The sequence below is a fragment of the Sporobolomyces salmoneus genome (assembly GCF_050403485.1).
Source record: "Sporobolomyces salmoneus JCM6883 DNA, S_salmoneus_JCM6883_v1_ctg2, whole genome shotgun sequence".
Classification (NCBI taxonomy): domain Eukaryota; kingdom Fungi; phylum Basidiomycota; class Microbotryomycetes; order Sporidiobolales; family Sporidiobolaceae; genus Sporobolomyces; species Sporobolomyces salmoneus.
Genome location: NW_027481161.1, coordinates 73,133 through 90,878, shown reverse-complemented (window position 1 = coordinate 90,878; position 17,746 = coordinate 73,133). Strand labels below are relative to the sequence as shown.

The 17,746-nt window shown below is 51.7% G+C and overlaps 7 protein-coding genes across 7 annotated transcripts; 4 read left to right on the top strand and 3 right to left on the bottom strand.

The window, feature by feature from the left end:
• Window positions 1–1,387: 1,387 nt before the first annotated feature.
• On the bottom strand, window positions 1,388–3,468 carry JCM6883_003552 (uncharacterized protein; the record flags this gene model as incomplete). The annotated part of the gene is made up of 8 exons (XM_076628523.1): window positions 1,388–1,426; window positions 1,491–1,841; window positions 1,914–2,150; window positions 2,206–2,481; window positions 2,543–2,625; window positions 2,690–2,856; window positions 2,919–3,139; window positions 3,262–3,468. 8 exons carry the CDS (start codon window positions 3,466–3,468, stop codon window positions 1,388–1,390), a joined length of 1,581 nt encoding a protein of 526 aa, XP_076491259.1.
• A 612-nt stretch (window positions 3,469–4,080) lies between these two features.
• Window positions 4,081–6,602, top strand: JCM6883_003551 (gamma-glutamyltransferase family protein; the record flags this gene model as incomplete). Its single annotated transcript, XM_076628522.1, has 11 exons — window positions 4,081–4,264; window positions 4,369–4,687; window positions 4,757–4,989; window positions 5,059–5,211; window positions 5,276–5,457; window positions 5,531–5,782; window positions 5,853–5,931; window positions 6,007–6,020; window positions 6,107–6,139; window positions 6,214–6,444; window positions 6,522–6,602. 11 exons carry the CDS (start codon window positions 4,081–4,083, stop codon window positions 6,600–6,602), a joined length of 1,761 nt encoding a protein of 586 aa, XP_076491258.1.
• A 235-nt stretch (window positions 6,603–6,837) lies between these two features.
• JCM6883_003550 (uncharacterized protein) lies at window positions 6,838–7,717 on the top strand (the record flags this gene model as incomplete). The annotated part of the gene is made up of 3 exons (XM_076628521.1): window positions 6,838–7,214; window positions 7,277–7,356; window positions 7,419–7,717. The coding sequence occupies 3 exons, from the start codon at window positions 6,838–6,840 to the stop codon at window positions 7,715–7,717; spliced, it is 756 nt and encodes a 251-aa protein (XP_076491257.1).
• Window positions 7,718–8,019: 302 nt separating this feature from the next.
• SKI3 (SKI complex subunit tetratricopeptide repeat protein SKI3) lies at window positions 8,020–13,558 on the top strand (the record flags this gene model as incomplete). The annotated part of the gene is made up of 13 exons (XM_076628520.1): window positions 8,020–8,105; window positions 8,171–8,206; window positions 8,282–8,390; window positions 8,470–8,555; window positions 8,633–8,708; window positions 8,769–9,442; window positions 9,509–9,650; window positions 9,714–9,871; window positions 9,932–10,476; window positions 10,537–10,880; window positions 10,950–12,775; window positions 12,832–13,000; window positions 13,064–13,558. The coding sequence occupies 13 exons, from the start codon at window positions 8,020–8,022 to the stop codon at window positions 13,556–13,558; spliced, it is 4,746 nt and encodes a 1,581-aa protein (XP_076491256.1).
• Window positions 13,559–13,632: 74 nt separating this feature from the next.
• On the bottom strand, window positions 13,633–14,871 carry JCM6883_003548 (Ras family protein; the record flags this gene model as incomplete). The annotated part of the gene is made up of 5 exons (XM_076628519.1): window positions 13,633–14,007; window positions 14,086–14,305; window positions 14,383–14,536; window positions 14,615–14,677; window positions 14,817–14,871. 5 exons carry the CDS (start codon window positions 14,869–14,871, stop codon window positions 13,633–13,635), a joined length of 867 nt encoding a protein of 288 aa, XP_076491255.1.
• Window positions 14,872–15,263: 392 nt separating this feature from the next.
• Window positions 15,264–16,128, bottom strand: RPL38 (60S ribosomal protein eL38 RPL38; the record flags this gene model as incomplete). Its single annotated transcript, XM_076628518.1, has 4 exons — window positions 15,264–15,310; window positions 15,390–15,542; window positions 15,611–15,671; window positions 16,126–16,128. 4 exons carry the CDS (start codon window positions 16,126–16,128, stop codon window positions 15,264–15,266), a joined length of 264 nt encoding a protein of 87 aa, XP_076491254.1.
• A 261-nt stretch (window positions 16,129–16,389) lies between these two features.
• JCM6883_003546 (uncharacterized protein) lies at window positions 16,390–17,743 on the top strand (the record flags this gene model as incomplete). Its single annotated transcript, XM_076628517.1, has 4 exons — window positions 16,390–16,760; window positions 16,851–16,987; window positions 17,076–17,478; window positions 17,548–17,743. The coding sequence occupies 4 exons, from the start codon at window positions 16,390–16,392 to the stop codon at window positions 17,741–17,743; spliced, it is 1,107 nt and encodes a 368-aa protein (XP_076491253.1).
• Between the last annotated feature and the right edge of the window lie 3 nt (window positions 17,744–17,746).

Sequence of the window (17,746 nt, the reverse complement as noted above, 5' to 3'; positions counted from 1 at the left end):
CGAACTCGTACTTCATGGACGTCAAGTGCCCCGGATGCTTCAACATCACCACCGTGTTCTCGCACGCCCAAACCGTAGTTCTCTGCGGTTCGTGCAGCACCATCCTCTGCACTCCTACCGGTGGAAAGACTAAGCTCACTGAGGGTAAGTCCCATTCTCTAATCTATCACAATGATCAGCAAGCTCATCCCTTCGTCGTTGTAGGCTGCTCTTTCCGTCGCAAGCAGTAGACGCTTTTCTGTTTTCGAAATCCCAATTTAAAATCTTTTCGGTTTCCGAACGCAAAGCCTCTATTACCTCCCGACTACTCCGCGTTGTGCATGACTCCAGACTCCAGGTCCTTTCCTTTCGAATACGTCTGAAATACCCCGCTTCGCTTGATTCGAAAACGGCCCTCGAGACGCTCCTTTTTCTTCTGCACACGATCCTTCGCCAGCTTTCGTCTCTCAACTCGTTCCCTCCTTCTCCTCCTTCCCCTCTCGACAAACATTCCCCTTCTTCACTCCGTTCCCGCCGTTATGCCGTTCGCCATCGTCTACCAGGCCAACAAGCGGTCACTTCGCTTGCCGTCCATTTCAAGCTCGAAAGGAAACTTGACACAACCTGAGCATGAGCGAAGAGTCAGCGCATGACAGTTGGCTTTGTTTACGGAGCGAAGTTCGGCGGAAAGCGCGAGGGAAGACTTCACGAGAGATTCTCGCTAGATGCCGTAACGCTGCGACACTCTCTGTTCGTCGCCGCTTCCTGCTACCGTTTCGCTGTTCGCAGTCTGCCTCATCGCGGATCGTACGCGAGTTGCTGTTGTACTAGCTTCCAGCCGTATGCGAAACGAGAACTCACGAAACTATGCTTCACGGAATTCCCATAGCGCTGCAACCTCGAAGCTGTGTCCGTGACAGCGAAGTACCTACGCGGTGGCTTGAGTTCTGAATTCAACAGGGAAAAGGCTCGAGGAGGCGAAGATGAAAAAAAGAAAGCACTTTTCCCATTCGGAAGCAAAAGTTATGGCGTTTCCCGGGCTTGAACCGGGGACCTTACGCTAGATGAGGCCTGACTACTTCAGGCGTACGCTACTCCCAACTGAGCTAAAACGCCAATTCATATTAGAACTGTTTGACTTTGCACATATATCCTATTTTTTTGTGTTCTTTTCCGCCTGCCGCTCTATCGTCCTCTCGGCACCTGTATCTTCACACGGTAGACGGCTAGCAGTGGATCTCTCCCCAATCGCCTTTGCCCAACGCTCGCTCGCCTGTGCACGGACAACCAAGAAATGAACTTCCACGGAACAGACAACAGAGATAAGACCTTTTTGGAGAGAGAACAAATAATCTAAAAATAGCTGGGAGAGGATCTATACAGCAGAGGGGAGAGGATGAGAGAGAGCTTAAGCAGTGTAAACGAAGAAAGGGTTCTGCTTGTCGGTCTATTCCGTCAAATCCCTCGTCAGTCTTCGATCCATGAAGGCAAAAAACGGAAAGAGAGCTCACGAGATCGAGGAAAGCGTATCGATCCTTCTCCTTCTGCAGTTCCTCCTCTGACCAACCATGCTCAGCGACGAGACGAGCGACTTCAGCCGCCTTCTTTTGGTTTTGTCGACGGATATAGATGTGCATAACGAGTGCCGAGGGGAAAAGAACGAGGAGGAGAACGAGGAGCGCGATCTTGCCAGGCAAGTACTGGGGCTTGTCCTTCGCTTGAAAAGTTTGAGTTCCGGCGAGGTTACCGAGACTGAAAGCGACGAGGAGGAGAGCGTTGACGATTGAACGCTTCGAACTACCGGCGAAGGATGAGGCAGAGAACGAGTACAGCATCGCGATACCGCTGATGAACGTTTGCGACTGTTGCGAAGGTGAGAATGTCAGCATTCGACGTTTGTGGCGAAGAACGAGGCGGAAACGAGAGATGCTCACCAAAAGGATTCCGACGATGAGAGGCCCTTTGTTAGCACCAGTCGCTCCTCCGTTCGAGAATCCCACGAGGAGTCCGAGCCCAACAATGGAGGGAACGATCGATGCGGCGAAAGGGAGCATACGAACGTTCTTCTTATCTGCCCAAATCGAAATGGAAACCGTAGTGATGATGGCGACGACTCCGGAGGGGATGTTGAAGAGGAGAGCCTCTTGCGAAGTGTATCCGAAGGATTTGATCTGTGAGAAGAGCCTCGTGAGCTTTGTTCAGAATCGACGAAGGATCAGAACTTACGAGAATCGACGTGAAGGAAGTGATGCACGAGTTTGGTACCGAAATGCAAGCCATAAGGAAGAGTAGCCACCATACTTTGAAGTCACAAAGAGCTTCGACCGCTTGCGCTTTCTTGAATTTGTGAGAGATTGTCCCCGATTGATTCGCTCGAACTCGTTCGAGAGCAATGAGCTTCTCTCGCTCAGAGAGGAAGCGAGCTGTCGCAGGAGAGTCGGCAAGACCAACGATGACTGCGACTCCTACAGCGAGAGCGAGACCAGCAAGAATGACATAGATCTATCGCGACGAGGAAAAGGGTCAGATCGAGCTCAGACACTCGACGAGGGAAGTGGCTTACGATACGCCAGTGTGCAATCGCATCACCTTTGTAGAACGTTGTTCCGTAAGCGATGAGACCTCCGACGATATTCGTAACTCCGTCTGCGTTGAAAGAGTTAAGTCAGTTGTCGTGTTTCTCAGGAAAGTGAAAGTGATTCGCACGCACTCATTGCGTAGAAAGCACCGATCCGTTTCGATTGTTCGTTCTTGGCGTAGAATGAGGCGACCAACGCGATCAAAACGGGCGAGACGACGGACTCGAAAACTCCGAGGAGGACACGGAAGACGAAGAAGGGGGCGAACTTGCCAGAGACAGCATGAAGACCAAGGGCACTATGTATCGCGAGGAGGAGGTCAGCTCAGCAATGGAGAAGGCAGTCGAAGACGTGACCGACCATGACCACGCCACGATGTTCCAGCCGAGGTATTTCGCGAGAGGAAACTTCTGGGCCATAATCGATTGAGGGATTTCGAAGACGAGGTAGCCGAGATAGAAAGCCAAGATGACGAGGTTGTATTGTTCGCCGACGAGAGGAAGGTTGAGGACGGAGGCGTAGTTGAGAGAGTTCTTGTCGAGGAATTGGGAAAAGTAAACGAGCATGAGTAGGGGTGCGACCTGATGACGACAACGAAGGCATCAGCTTTCCGAACAAGAGTAGTAGAATGTACCCGAGAGATGAAGGGAAGCTGTCGAGAGCGAGCGAGGGCGACAGAGAAAGCTGAACAGAAAAAACTCACTCGACGATCCAACTTTCTTCGCACGGCGTTCTTCTCTTCTTGAGTAAAGACGGTTGCGACTTCTCCAGCAAGCTTCGCACCTTCGTCGACATCGTCTTCATCAATGATCGGAAGGGAAGAATCAGCCACAGGGAGTATTCTGCCAAAGACTTCTTCCGCCTTCTTGTCGCAGGTCGATTGTGAAGTTGTGACAGATAGATCAGACATCTTTCGAGTCCTGAGGGATAGTGTAGAGAGAGGAAACAGATGGAGAGGGACGAGGATGGAGGAGGATAAAGGAGCGAATCTTCTCGCGAGATCTTTCTTCAAGGTCGATTCAAATTCCTATCGGTGCGATATGTACCCCTGCGAGAGAACGTCGAAGAGATAGGCTTCCGTACGCTCCGGCGGCTACAGCGAATGTGGGAAGCGATAAAGAACGAAGCGGGGTGGTCGGAAATTGAGAGGAGACGGCCGAGCTTTATCGAGAGCTGACCCATCTTTGGTAAGCTTCCCAGGCCTTCCAAGTGCGAGCATCTAGCGACACCGATAGTCCAGTCATTGATGCGTGCTCACCCAACTCAGATGACTGTAGCGACGAGGCGAAGGGACAGGAAGAGAGAGCTGAGCGCTGAGCACGGAATTTGGAAAAGATTTTTCTTCTTGATTTGCGAAACACGGACCGGCCGGAAGATCCGACGGGCAGTGAAATTTCGTCGGAACGATTTGACTTTGAGGGGAACGCGAACGGCAGTGAAGCGATTTCAAGCCGTTCTTCCGCTCTCTCCCTCAACGTCTCTCGCCGCCCGATTCACATCTCTCCCCTCGAGCACACGGAAAATGGCGTCTCAACAAGAACTTTACCTTCACGATGCCTTCACTCACAACGAAGTCCCCTTCGCTCCCTTCGCCTCTCGCCGGTCTGTCGTTTACGGAACGAAGGGAATGATCTGTTGCTCTCAACCCCTCGCTGCTGAAGCTGGACTCGAGGTACTCCGGCAAGGAGGAAACGCTGCAGATGCTGGTGAGTTTTGGATTTCGAAGCCTATCTCTTATCTCCCCGACTTCCTCCCGTCCTACAGCTTGCACAAGGTAGCTGACGGACTACTCTCACTTCTCCCCGACTAGCTGTTGCCGTCTCTGCCGCGCTCAACGTTACAGAACCTGGCAGTTGCGGAATTGGAGGAGACGGATTCTGCCTTTACTATGATACCAAAACGAAGGAGATCACAGCACTGAACGGTTCGGGACGTGCACCAGCCGCTCTCACGCTTGAAAAGTGTCGGGAACTCGGAATCAAAGGTCGAGAAATTCCTTTCCTCAACATCAACTCGGCGACAGTTCCTGGTTGCGCTGCAGTTTGGGTCGACACGATCGAGAAGCTCGGTAGCGGAAAGGTCACGGTTGCCGACGCTCTCGCTCCTGCGATCAGGCTAGCGGAAGAAGGGTCAGTTTGTCGTTTTCATTGTCTCGAAAATGAGCTCGTTCTTACTGACACTTTCGCTTGATGATGCAGCGCGCCCATCTCGGAAGTATCTTCGTACTCGTGGGTAAAGAACCACGACGTCTTCCTAAAACAATCCCCGAATTACGCCGAAATGCTCATTACCGACGAAAACGGCAAAACTCACGCTCCTCGACCCGGAGAGCTCTACAAAAACCCCACCCTCGCACAAACATTCCGGGAAGTTGCTGAGAAAGGAAAAGCTGGATTCTATGAAGGAAGGGTAGCAGAAGCGATCGTTGAGCGTGAGATTCTCTTTTTCGTTTCTGGAAGCACTCGCCGATTCTGACGAGGTTTTCGTCCCATTCTTGCAGTCGTCCAATCAAAAGGAGGAGTCATGACTCTCGAAGATCTCAAAGAGCACACCACGACAACGGTTGAACCCATCTCGATTAACTATGGAGGAGAAAACGGAGTCACTCTCCACGAGACGCCTCCAAACGGTCAAGGATTAACTGCCCTCATCGGTGAGCTCTCCTCCGACAGTTGCTTGCGGCGAAGGTAGCTGACTTCGAACGCATTGGATTTTAGCTCTCGGTATTCTCGAAGCGATTCAGGAGCAAGGCAAAGTCGATCTCGCGAAAACTGAGCACAACTCTGCTCTCTGGCTACATACTCTCATCTCGGCTATTCGACTCGCATTCGCCGATACCCGAGCCTACGTCGCAGATCCTGAACATGCTCGAGTTCCCGTCAAAGAGCTTCTCTCGAAGGTGAGTCTGAGTTTCGCATGGCCTGAGTCGGTCTCTTTGGGGAAACTGACTGGATTCCGGCTCGATTTACCAGGATTACCTCCGCAAACGAGCCGAACTATTCAACCCTCAACAATCGACGCCAATCATCAACAAAGGAACTCCTCTCGCCTCTTCCGACACCGTTCTCTTCACCGCCGCTGATCAATACGGAAACGCTTGCTCCTACATCCAATCGAACTACGCCGGATTTGGAACTTATGCGATTCCGAAAGGATGCGGTTTCACGCTGCAAAACCGCGGATGCAATTTCAATCTCGAAGAAGGACACCCAAATTGTATCGCTGTAAGTCTTCCGACTTCGTCGACTTGTGTGTGTGAAGATCAGACTGTCCTGACCTGTTTGTCCATGTCAGCCTCGCAAACGACCTTACCACACGATCATTCCGGGACTTGTGACGAGAGGAGACAAGAAAGGAGGAGATCTATTCATGGGTGAGCTCGGATCAATCCGCCTACTCAGTCTAGCAGAGCACTAATCATTCTCTCTCTCGCCCCTCGCGACAACAGTATACGGAGTGATGGTAAGCCCGAACAAGACGAGAAGTTCTCAACGTTGTATCCAGATACGAGACTGACTTCATCGTTTCGCTTTGCTTTCGGTCACTAGGGTGGCTTCATGCAACCGCAAGGTCACGTACAGGTGAGCTAGACACCGTCTAGCCGGGCTCATCGAGCAGAGCGCTGACGATTCTATGCTTGCTCTCACATTTTCAGGTTCTCCTCAACATGCTCCACCATAACTTGACCGTTCAAACCACCCTCGACTCTCCTCGGTTCTGTATCTCGGCCGACGTTCCAGACGACGCGGAGAAAGATGGAGATATCGGAACAAAGGTGTACCTCGAGGAAGGAATGAGACCGGAAGTTGTTGAGGAGCTCAAGAAGATGGGTCATGATGTTGAGCTACTAACAGGACATGATCGAGCTATGTTTGGACGTGGTCAAGTGAGTAGTCTCGCAGAAGAGACTCGGATTCGTAGCTGGAACAGCGTGACTGACTGAATTCCGTGCGAAAACTGCAGATTATTCACAAACTACCCAATGGCGCTTGGGCTGGTGGATCTGATCCTCGAGGTGACGGCCACGCAGTTCCGATGTTCTAAATCTCCTTGTTGTACAATTAGGAATGCTGCATAAAGCTTAGTGTCAGCCTGAGGAAATGAAGTAATGTACTCCGAATGAAGCCGCCTCGCGTCGAGTTGCTTGCAACTACGCTGCCCCTCCGCACAGTAGATGAGACTGCATCGGAGCAAGGCCGAAAACGTTTGAGCCAGAGATGCGAGATTTGGATGCCGTTCGCGAAAGATTGAGCTCTTTCCTCTCCCACCTTCAACTCCGATGCCAACTCCTCGCGCTCAACCGAAGAGCAAACCTCTCGAAGGTACCTGGTCACCTTCGCCGAGTCCCTCACCGCCTCCAAGTCCCGGCAAACCAGTTGATCTCTCCATCTCGGATTCCGACCGCTTCCAACTCCTCGAATCGCACTCTGCCCTCAAGTCCTCAGATCTAGATGCCAAGACAGCGAATGGGCAGAGTCCCCTAGTCGTAGTGAGCCCAGAAGAGCTGGAGAAGATGGTAGAGAAGCAGAAGAGAGGTGAGGTGGAGGTTGAAGGAGAAGGAGAGGAGGAAGAGGAAGAGGCGGAGCTACTACTATGGGAAGAGATCGCGAACGCTGTCCTGTGGAGTATCCCGTTTGGGTTCCTCTTTTCGGGGATGTGAGTTTTCGATCCACTCTCGTCTTTCGCAATGTCAGAACTCTGACTCGTCGACGTCGCAGGGATTACGCTGTACATGCTCAGTTCGGACAAGACCTGATATTCAAGGAGGAGCTCGGTAGAATCTTCAATATCCTACCCGGTGAGTTTCGCTCGAAAGTTTTCGATTTTCGCAACTCTGACGCTTGACGCTCGTTCTGCCAGCTCTATTCCTCCTGAACTTTTCCCTCTCACGACCACCTTCAAAAGCACTTCTCCGCCCCTCCCTGCTCCAATTCCTCCTCTTCGTCCTCTGCATAGCGACAGGAGTCACTCTCGTGCAAGTCACGACGCAAGAAGGGTACCTCAACGTGATGCGACAGGCCCCTGCTCTCGGTGTCTTGTGGTGCTGGAGTGTCGTGAGAATGGATTTGGGCTGGGCTGTCGCGGCGCTAGTCGGGGTCGGAGCAGGCGTTTGGGCAAGAGGTCAAGGAGAAAGCTTGATGTGGTGGAGGAATCTGTAGTGAAGAGAGGATTGTGCAAGCTGGTACTTCACATCTTCACATCTCTAAGACTCTCAGGAGACCGACCGTTCCGATAGAGGCATGGGGGATCGGAAGAGACTCGACAGTTTTGACCTCCTCGTGCGAAAGTAATAACTGCGGGTTCTGTCTCGTGCTTCACCTATCTCGGGGCAGCGCCAAGGGAATTCGAATTCGTCGTTGATGTCGAGCATCACTTCCCTTGTACCGACAACGTACGGCGACAGCCAAGCTTGCGAATCTGCGATCGAGCTCTTCTCTCACTTTCTTCAACCTCCGACATCATGTCGGTTTTCGTCAAACCGAAGCTTAAGGCCTTGAAGGAGTGCTTAGGCAAGAAGGACTGGGCAGGAGTCGAGAAGAACGCAGCGTGAGCCAGCCTCTGAGAAACCCTCTGATCTCATCGAAACAAGCTGATTTCTCTCGTCTCGACAGCGCTGTACTAGATTTCGAATCCTCAAACTACAATGCGTGAGCTCTCGGACCTCTCACCGATCTCATAGCGCAAGAAGAGCTGATCAGTGTGGGTTCGTTCGGTTTCATCAGGAGAGTGTTCCTAGCGCTCGCTCAATTCCACCTGGAGAAGTTCGAAGAGTCAGAAGAAGGTTACAAGAAGGCGATCGAGTCATCCCCGGCGCAACCTCTCGCGAGACAGGTCAGTAGCAGCTCACTCTCTTCTCCCGTTCAAATGCTCGAGATCGCTGAACTTTCGCTTTTCCGGCTTGATTGAGTAGGGTTTGACAACGTTCTACGAGAAGAGGCAGAGATGGTCAGATTATGCGAAAGGGCTGCAAGAGTTGATGCAGTTGTTTGCTGAAAGGTCCGTTTCTTTTCCTTTCTTTCGCGAGACCCTCTTTAGAAGCTCACAACTAGTCTCTTGGCGACCTCCGTGTACAGTCAAGATGCGCCGAAGTATGCAGAGACGCTTGAGAAACTAGTAGACGTACGGAGAAAACACGGCACGAAAGAAGAGGTCGGTTTTTGCTGCTCTTTCGACCCCAATCCCGCTCACTGACACCTTTTTGCCCTCCAGCTCATCGAAACTCTCTCTCTACTATTTCCCTCAGCGACCTCGTATCCTCTCCTTCAAAGTCTCCCTCGATACAACGCAACAGCCCCCGAATCGACAAACTATCCCACCGTTCAACAAGCGATCTCTTCCCCTCTCCCGGTCTTCCTCGAAGTCATCAACCTCATCTCTGATCTCGAAACATCCGCACTCGAGAACGAGATCAAGAAACGACGACAACGACTCGGTGGACCTTCATTAACAGCGGAAGAAACTCGTCGACAAGTTCAAGCGGAACAATTACCTTCGAGTAAACTACCAGAGCTGTGGAAAGCCGTACTTGAAGATGCCGATGCTGCAGATGATGAGCCGTTGAGGAGGGATATCGAGAAGAAACTTCTTGCTCAGTTACGGACAACACTCGCTTCTCTTCCTTCATCCTTCGATCCTCCGACTGTCGATCTCTCGTCGAAAGCGAAACCGAAGACGCCTCAAGAGATCGAAGCGCAAGACCAAGCGAAGGGTTATTACCGACACCAGGTCGAGGAATTGGCAAGAGGAATGGCTCTGATCGGAGTCCCTGAACCGACAGCGTGGGAAGTCTCAGTGGAATGGAGCGACGGGTTCGCTAGTGAAGTGAAGGCGTGGCCGCAGGAGGCTTGGGGTCAATTGGCGAGATATGGAGAAGTTTTACCCGAGTGAGTCTTCCTCGCATTTCGTCTCGGAATGAATCAGTTTAGCTGAACAGGCCGCCGCTATCGCAGATCGCCCTTACCTCGAGTCGCTTCACTATTGCATCAACGGATCATCGCTCAACAAGCACCGCCTGTGAAGGAGGACGAGGAAGAATCTGCTGAACAGCCTCCTTCGCCGCCTGGCGAGGACGAGATCGGCGAAGCTATCGAGGTCAGTTTGGATAGATACTCTCACGCGGAACGCGAAACTGAACATTCTCTCAACACTGATCAGGACGGACTCGCTCGGAGCTCCTCGTCGTTGGTTCTGCACCTCCTCGCATCGGCCTTTTACCACGAAGAGAAAGAGTGGGAAGCGCTCTTGCAAGTTGCCGAGTCGGGATTAAGTATCGTGGGCAGGACGGAATCGGAGATTGGTCGACCTCTCGCGCGGTGAGTTAAGTCCAGATCTTGTTAAATTTGGCCTCAACTCATGAGTGTCGATCGATGCAGGTCACGACGAGCTTTGGATTCACATCTTGCCGTCGCTCTTGTCAACCACAACCCTCCTTCTCACCACTTACGAGCTCTTCGTCTTCTCGATTCCCTCATCGCGAATCCGCCTCCTCCACCATTTACTCCGAAATCAGCTCCTTCGCCTCACCCTGATCCGACTATCCTCTTCGCGAAAGCTCGAGTGCTACAATCTTCCGAGAAGTATGGCGCGGCGATCAAGGCGTGGGATCAAGTTCTCAATCTCGATCCTTCGACTTCTCCAATTTCCAGCGCCTCCCTCAACGAAGCGAAAGGGGAACGATCTTGGGCTTTGCACCTCTCGGACAAGTCGGAAGAAGCGAAGGAAATGCTCGAGGAAGTGGTTAAAGCATTCGAGGAACGAAAAGTTGAGCGAGAGAAGGAGAGGGAGGAGAAGGAGAAGTACAGGAGTAAGAAAGGGATTGAGAGACCGGAGGGAGTTGAGGAAGGCGAGAGGCAAGAGGAGAGAGAGGAGAGAGCGAAGGCTTGGTGGAGATTAGGAGAGTGCTTGTCGAAATTGTCAGGTAAGTTCGTTCCATTCCTGCTCTCGACGACATGCTGGATTGATTTCTTGTTGTTCACAGATTCAGAAAGTTCCGAAAGCGTCTACAAAGCCTTCATCTCTTCGCTCAAGGCCTCCCCCTCTTACGCCCCTGCTTTCACTTCCCTCGGTCTCTACTATCGCTCTCTCTCCGAACCCGACTGGGAACGTTCGTCAAAGTGTTTCCAGAAAGCGTTCGAGCTGGACCCGTCACAAGAAGTCGCGGCGAGATACCTCGCGGAAGAATTCGCAGAACTGAGCGAATGGGATCTCGTCGAAGTCATTGCTCGTCGAGTCGTCGATGGGAACAAGGGCAAAGCGGGAATGGGAGGGAAAGCTGCTGCGAGACTCGCGTGGGCTTGGAAAGCTATTGGGGGCGCTGAACTCGTGCGTACCTTGCTCGCCTTTCACGATTGGCTCGAATGCTTGATTAACGTGAGGCAAATTTGTCCGCAGAACTCGAAAAAGTACCCTCAAGCAATCACCGCTTTCCAATCCGCACTCCGAGGTGCTCACGAAGACGTCTCAACCTGGATCAAACTCGGAGTCGCCTATCGTTACTCTGGCAAACACGTCGCAGCGATCAAAGTCTTCGTCAAAGCTCTCACCTTCGACCCGGACTCTTGGTACGCGAAATACTCGATTGCCGACGTTCAACGAGAAATCGGTCTGCTCGAACCTGCGATCAAGACTTTCAGGGAGATCCTCGCGGATCGACCGGAGGAACTCGGCGTTCGTGTCGTTCTCGCCGAAACGTGTCTCCAACAGGGCCTCGAGGAACAACGAAGGGGATTCACGGCGAGAGCGGAAGAGTCACTGGTCGAAGCGCTCAGAGAGTCAATCGAAATCGTCCGAGGAGGAACGGCGACTCGAATTGCCTGGAAGGTCGTTGCGGATGCTCTCACGGGTCTCTCGAAACTTCCGGAACTGTCAGAGGAGGAGGAGGGGCGATCGCTCGCAAAGGAACTTCTCGATTCATTCGCGGCTCAAGACGTCGACAAGAAAATCGACGGGATGAACGCAGTGACTCTCGAACTCGTCCAGCCCTTGGTCGACGATCTACCCCTTCCCGCCCTCTTCGCCTCTTTCGCCGTTCTCTCCTACAAGATGCGAGTTCTCCTCGAATCGCAAAACGAGTCGGCCTCTGGTTCCGCCTGGTTCGATCTCGGTATCTCAATTTCCAACTTCCGCCCTCGACTTAACTCATTCCCGGACTCGACGACGAGTACCGAACAAGCTCTACAGCAAGCGATTCGATGCCTCAAGTTCGCCCTTCACAAAGAACCTCTCAATTCGACGTTTTGGAACGCTCTCGGAGTTCTCTCGTTCGACCTCTCGCCTCGTCTCGCTCAACACTGCTTCATCCGATCGATCGAACACAACTCAAGAACGGCGATTCCGTGGACGAACCTCGGATTGTTCTACCTCGTTCACGGGGACGAAGACCTCGCGAATCAATCCTTCCTCAAAGCTCAAGTTCTCGATCCCGATTGGACGGCAGCTTGGGTCGGTCAGGCGACTCTCGCCGATATGGCTGGTCATGCGACTGAAGCTTCAGTCCTCCTCGAACACGCCTTTTCGCTTGGAGGAGAAACTCCCGAAGCCGATATCGCCTACGCGAGTCGAGCGTTCGACAAATACCGTTCAACGATTCCACACTCCTCGGCATCCATCGCGTCGGAAGTATCGACACCTCATCCTTCTGCTGCAGAAGCTCTCTCCGGTCCAATCTTCGCTCTCACTCGATACCTCGCTCAACGACCCTCCGATCACGACGGTCTCCACCTCAACGCTCTCGTACTCGAACAAGTCGGCGATCTCGAATCTGCGAGTCAATCTCTCGAAAAGGCGGCATCGATCCTCGAAGAATTGTACGAAGTTGACGAATCGCCAGCGGTCGAAGGTCAATATGTCATTGCTCAAACGAACCTCGGACGAGTACGACTCGCGTCACAGAACTACGAGGGTGCGATCGAAGCGTTCGATGCTGCCCTCTCTCTTCTCGACCTCGAATCTCCCTCGTCGGCGCCAGGAGGAGGTCTAACGAAAGAACAATCGCTCCTCCTCTTCACGGAATGTAAACTCGGTTCGGCACTCGCTCAATTCTCTCTCGAAGATCCAGATCAAGCGAGGGAAACTCTCGAGCGAGCGGTGGAAGATCTCGAATTGCAAGAGGATGCGGATCATTATCGAAATCATCTTGCGGCGGGATTGGCTAGATTACACTGGGCTGAGGACGATGAGGATCATGTGCTGGCCGCTTTGATGGATGCTCCTGGACTGTAAGTGATTCATTTACCTCGAATGCTTCGGACTAAGCTGATTCGTTTCGATTCAGGCCGTTCAAACGACAAACTCCTCTCTTCCTTCGACGACTCCTTCACGCGTACGCTGTTGGTGCAAACGATACTTCGCTACTCGAATCGTCAAGACGTGCGAACTCTGAATCTGCCGTCAAGTACGATGCGAAACTCGCTCGAATTCAAGCTCTCGAATTCCTGGTCAAGGTGAGTTTCCCTCGCTCTGCCTCTTGCCATACGCTCTTTGTTGAACAATCTTGTTGGATGTAGGGCGACTACGAAGGAGCTCTCTCGACTACCTCTCGAGCACTTCACGCTTTCCCTTGGGCGACCTCCGTCCGCTCGAAAGTCGCCTATCTTCTTTTCACTCTCCCCCCTCTGTCCTCCGACGGTGATTCCTCCTCCTTCACTTCTCCCGCTCGAAACCTCGAAGAACTCTCCCTCAATATCGATATCAACACGCGCCTAGTCCGTTCCCGAGTCGATCAAGGAGGAGGAGAAGCCGCGACGGCTCGATCCCTTCGAGCGAGATTCTACGCCGTAATTAAGCTAGTAGAGGCGCACGAGAAGGATGAGGCAGAGTACGAGGAAGAAGCAGTGAGACAGGTCGAGAAGAGCGTGTATTATGCGCCTTGGGAGGAGAAACCGAGGGAGAAATTGACCTTGATCAAGAAAGCTTTCCCAAGATTGAATGAGGAGTCTCAAGTAGTAGAACACTCTGATGAAGGTCAAGACGAGGAGCAGGAGGTAGATGAGGAAAAGTAGATTTACAACGACTGATAAATGAAGAACTCGAATAACAAAAATTAGTAGGAAATCAGCGAGACGAAGAGGTACTCTCAGACGATAATACAACCGCAACTCTTCGAATGTGAATCGTTGTGTTTCCCTAGCTCATCCGGATCTCTCCCTAATCCACCCACGCTCAGACTTCTCCGTCGATCCATGGCCAAACTTGGATTTCTCGTTCCAGTTCCTCCTCTGCTCGCTTTCTCCGTGTCCTTTCCATATCGTACTCCTCTTGTTGAAGCTGATGGTTGTGATTGTTGTTGTTCGATGAACGCAACGTTTCCATTGAATAATCCATCGTCCATTCGACCTCGACATCGAGAGATGTGCTCTTGATGTAGCAGTTTTGATTTCGCAACGGCCCGAACGAGAGTTTCGAAGAATGAATCGATATTGACTCGTTGTTTCGCTGATACTTCATAGAACTGATCCCTCGAACCAATCTCAGTCAGTGTCACAAGCCCGAGCTTGAAAGGCTAGAAAACGGTGAGAGAAGAGCTCACGAGTCCTCCCGCACTCCTCGCCAATCCCAGCCCTTGTTGCGCCATCACCTTCCTCTCTGCCGGTGGCTTATCGCACTTGTTCCCAATCACGATGAACGGGAACGGGGTATTCTCTGGTGAGAGAGTCGAAGGAGGATTATCTAAAGGAGATTTCGCTTTCCTCAACGTATGTAAGAAGTCCGGTAGTAGTTCGAAAGAATCTTGAGAGTCTATCGCATATCTATCCTTATACTCTCACTCGTCAGTATCCCGCCTGCGCTAGGAGAAAGAAGGGAAAAGGAAGAGGTTCAGACGAACGTTACGACGAAACCGTCCCCTTCTCTCGCACTCGTTTCGGCCCATAATCCGCGATACTCTTCTTGTCCGGCTGTATCGATCAGTTCGATAGAGTAGTCTTGTCCGTCGAGAGAGAGTTGGGTCGAGTACGAATCTTCCACCGTCGGATCATATTCTACAAGTCTCAGTCGGATTCAGCAGGTCGAGCCAGGTAGGGGGAAGCTTGGACGATGGGAGACACGCTAGAACGTACCTTCACTGAAATCCCGACGGAGGAGAGCCATAGTGATCGAACTCTTGCCGACTCCACCATCGCCTATTCGCGTGAACGATCGTACGAATCGAAGATTCAGTCAGTCTCAGTCAGCGACTATCCTCTCGTGCGAACCATCTACCCGTGAAGGAGGCGAGTAGCGACGAGGATATGATCGAGAAGATGTAGAAAGTATACTTACCGACAATGACGATCTTGAGCGGTATAGGCCCCTTGCTAGTACTCGCAGATGCCATCCCGAGGTACTTTGAGTGGATGTGTGGAAGCGTTAGAGAGACGAAGTTGAGTGATGAAGGAGGCGAAGGGGAGAAAGTTTCGATTGCAACCTCACCGAAGACGATAATCGCGATAAGGATACCATTACGACGTTGCGAGCTCGAGGCGACGACGTAGAGCGACCCACTAGGCCAGGCGAGCGCGGAAGCCGTACGACGAATTCGCAGTTTTCTATTCTCACGATGTTTCGCAAAACTCGCTTCTCTCTCTCAGTTCGCAACGCAGAACAAGTAAAGCCCAAAATGAATCATGCCTCTCAAGAGTTTCAATCAAGACAACACAATCCATCCCAAGACCCCAGTTTGAATACCGAAAAGAAAGAAAGTAAAATCAACGAAAGAGTTGTTTTCATTTACTTCTTCGACTTCTTCTCAGAGTCGACATCGACGACCTTGAGAGCTGTGATTCATCGCTCATCGACTCATCAGCGTCATCTTCGAAAATGAGACAGATGCAAGAGGAACGATTAGGAACGCACTAGGAGGAAGGGATTGCCTCAATTTCTCTGCCTTGTCGGAATCGGCGAGGCAGAAAGTGTACAAGTATCGCGAGCATCGGAGCTTGAACTTGTATTTAGCGGCGGCGGATCCGGATCCAGCCTTGCGGGCAACAGACTTCTTGATCGTTACCTCTACAAAATCACAAACTCGAGTCAGTTTGAGCTCTGGGGAGAGAGCAAGGGAGGAAAGAGAGACTAACGCTTGGCGTCCTTGCGGCGCGCGTACTCGAGGAAGGTCTTGATTTCCTTAACTTCGGCAGGCTAAACGAATCAACAAACCAACCAACACAAGCATCCCCGAGTCAGTAAGGAAGGGAAAGGGAGGGTTTCGGGAATTTCTGCCATGGACTCTGAGGTAAACCCTTTTCAGGATGTAACCGTCGCGGAGGTAGAGCACAACAACCCCATGACAGGGTGTTGTGACACCTCCGAACTCGTCCGCCTTGGAAGAGACCTCCTTTTTGAGGGAGGTGACTTTTCAGGCAGAGGCGACGGGAAGAGGAAGGGGTGTGAGACTGCACCTTCAGCGCTCATTGAATCATCTGATCATTGCCCACCTCACTGACTCCTATTTGCTCGTATAGAGCGCGTTGTCGAGGTGTTTCGAGAGGACGGAGTGTTTTTTCTCCTTGATCGATCAAACTGATCAAGCGACGGGAGGGGCCGGTGTGGAGGGTGGTAGAAGAGGTGTAGCCGGTCTGTAGTATCAACTAACCATGACTAGAGCTGAAGGGTCGAGTAGGGCGAACGAGAAGAGAAAGAAGCGAGTCTCGCTCACCTTTTCCTCGCTCTCTGAGATCCGCTAGCGCGAAAAATACCTCTCTCTCGCTCTTCATTCTCGATTCGATATACCTCGATATGACTACTAATGCTCTGGTCTCGTACGTTCGTTGTATTTTACTCAGGATGATTGGTCTTTGTCTCCTCTTTCTCGGCTTCCGCGTGGTGCTTCTCTTCCTCTCTTTAGCACAACCTCAAGATGACACAACACACGATCGAAGTCTCTACGGTCCTCGTCTACCTGATCCACGGACAGCTTTCCCCCTCTCTCCTTGGAGAACTCGAATCGACCTATGATCGACTTATCTTCCATCTGAACGGCTCCGAACCATCCTCCCAAGACCTCCTCGACGCCGATGTGATCTTTGGTCTAACGATCCCGAAAGACCTCAAGTCGATCGATCAAGTCCCGAGGTTGAAATTGTTTCAGGCCGTCAGTGCTGGATTTAGTCATATCACGAGTACGGAGTTCTGGAAGGCTATACCGGAAGAGAACGAGGTCATGTTTGCGAATGCTTCGGGAATACACGTGAGCACCATCGGGGAACACTGTTTAGCCACGGTCTTGATGTGAGTTCAGTTTTCATTTTCTCATTCCCTTGATCACTTTAGTCTCGCAATCGAGCTGCACTCACCTACAAAGTTGGCGTGCGTGAATAGGTTGTATCACAAACTACACACGCTAGCAGTGATGATGCACAACGAACAGAGATGGGTCAAGACGGACGAATTGGGTGGAAACTTCATTCGAGAATTGTCGACCCTCACGGTTGGGATTATCGGATATGGTCATATTGGTAAGCTTCTCCACCTGTACTTTCTTCATGTCTGTCACATCGACACAGGAGACGAAACTTCTAATTGATCAAGCGTCATTTTCCTCAGGTCGAGAAACCGTCCGACTCTTCAAAGCTTGCAACTCCAAGATCCTCGCACTTAACCGTAACGGTCAACCCTCCTCTGAATCCGGTTACATTCTCCCCTCTACCGGTGATCCCTCCGGTTCTATTCCTGCCCAATACTACTCTACCTCATCCCGTTCTTCCCTCCTCTCCTTCTTCTCCGCTTGCGACGTAGTCATCAACACTCTACCTGATTCGGAGCACACAAGAAAGTTTGTGGGGAGGGAGGAGTTGAAGGCGATGAAAGGTGATGCGGTTTACGTGAATATTGGGAGAGGTACAACGACGGATCAGGAGGCGCTGGTCGAAGCCCTAGAAGCGAAGAGGGGAGAAGGAGAGAAAGAGGATGATACGGGAACATTGAGGATTGGAGGGGCGAGTTTAGAGTACGTTCCACTTCCGTCCTTCTTCGCAAAGAATGAGAACTGACTCCGATTCGAATTTGTGCGCGACAGTGTAACGGACCCAGAACCTTTACCGGACAACCACCCATTGTACACCCTACCGAATGTCGTATTGACGCCGCATATGAGTGGAAGTTCGAAATTGTATTTCGAGAGGGCGAGCGATCTGTTGAGGTTGAACGTTGAGAGGGTCAGGAGTGGGAGAGGCGTGTTGAATGCGTTCAGAGGGAAGGGGGAGGATGATTGAGTA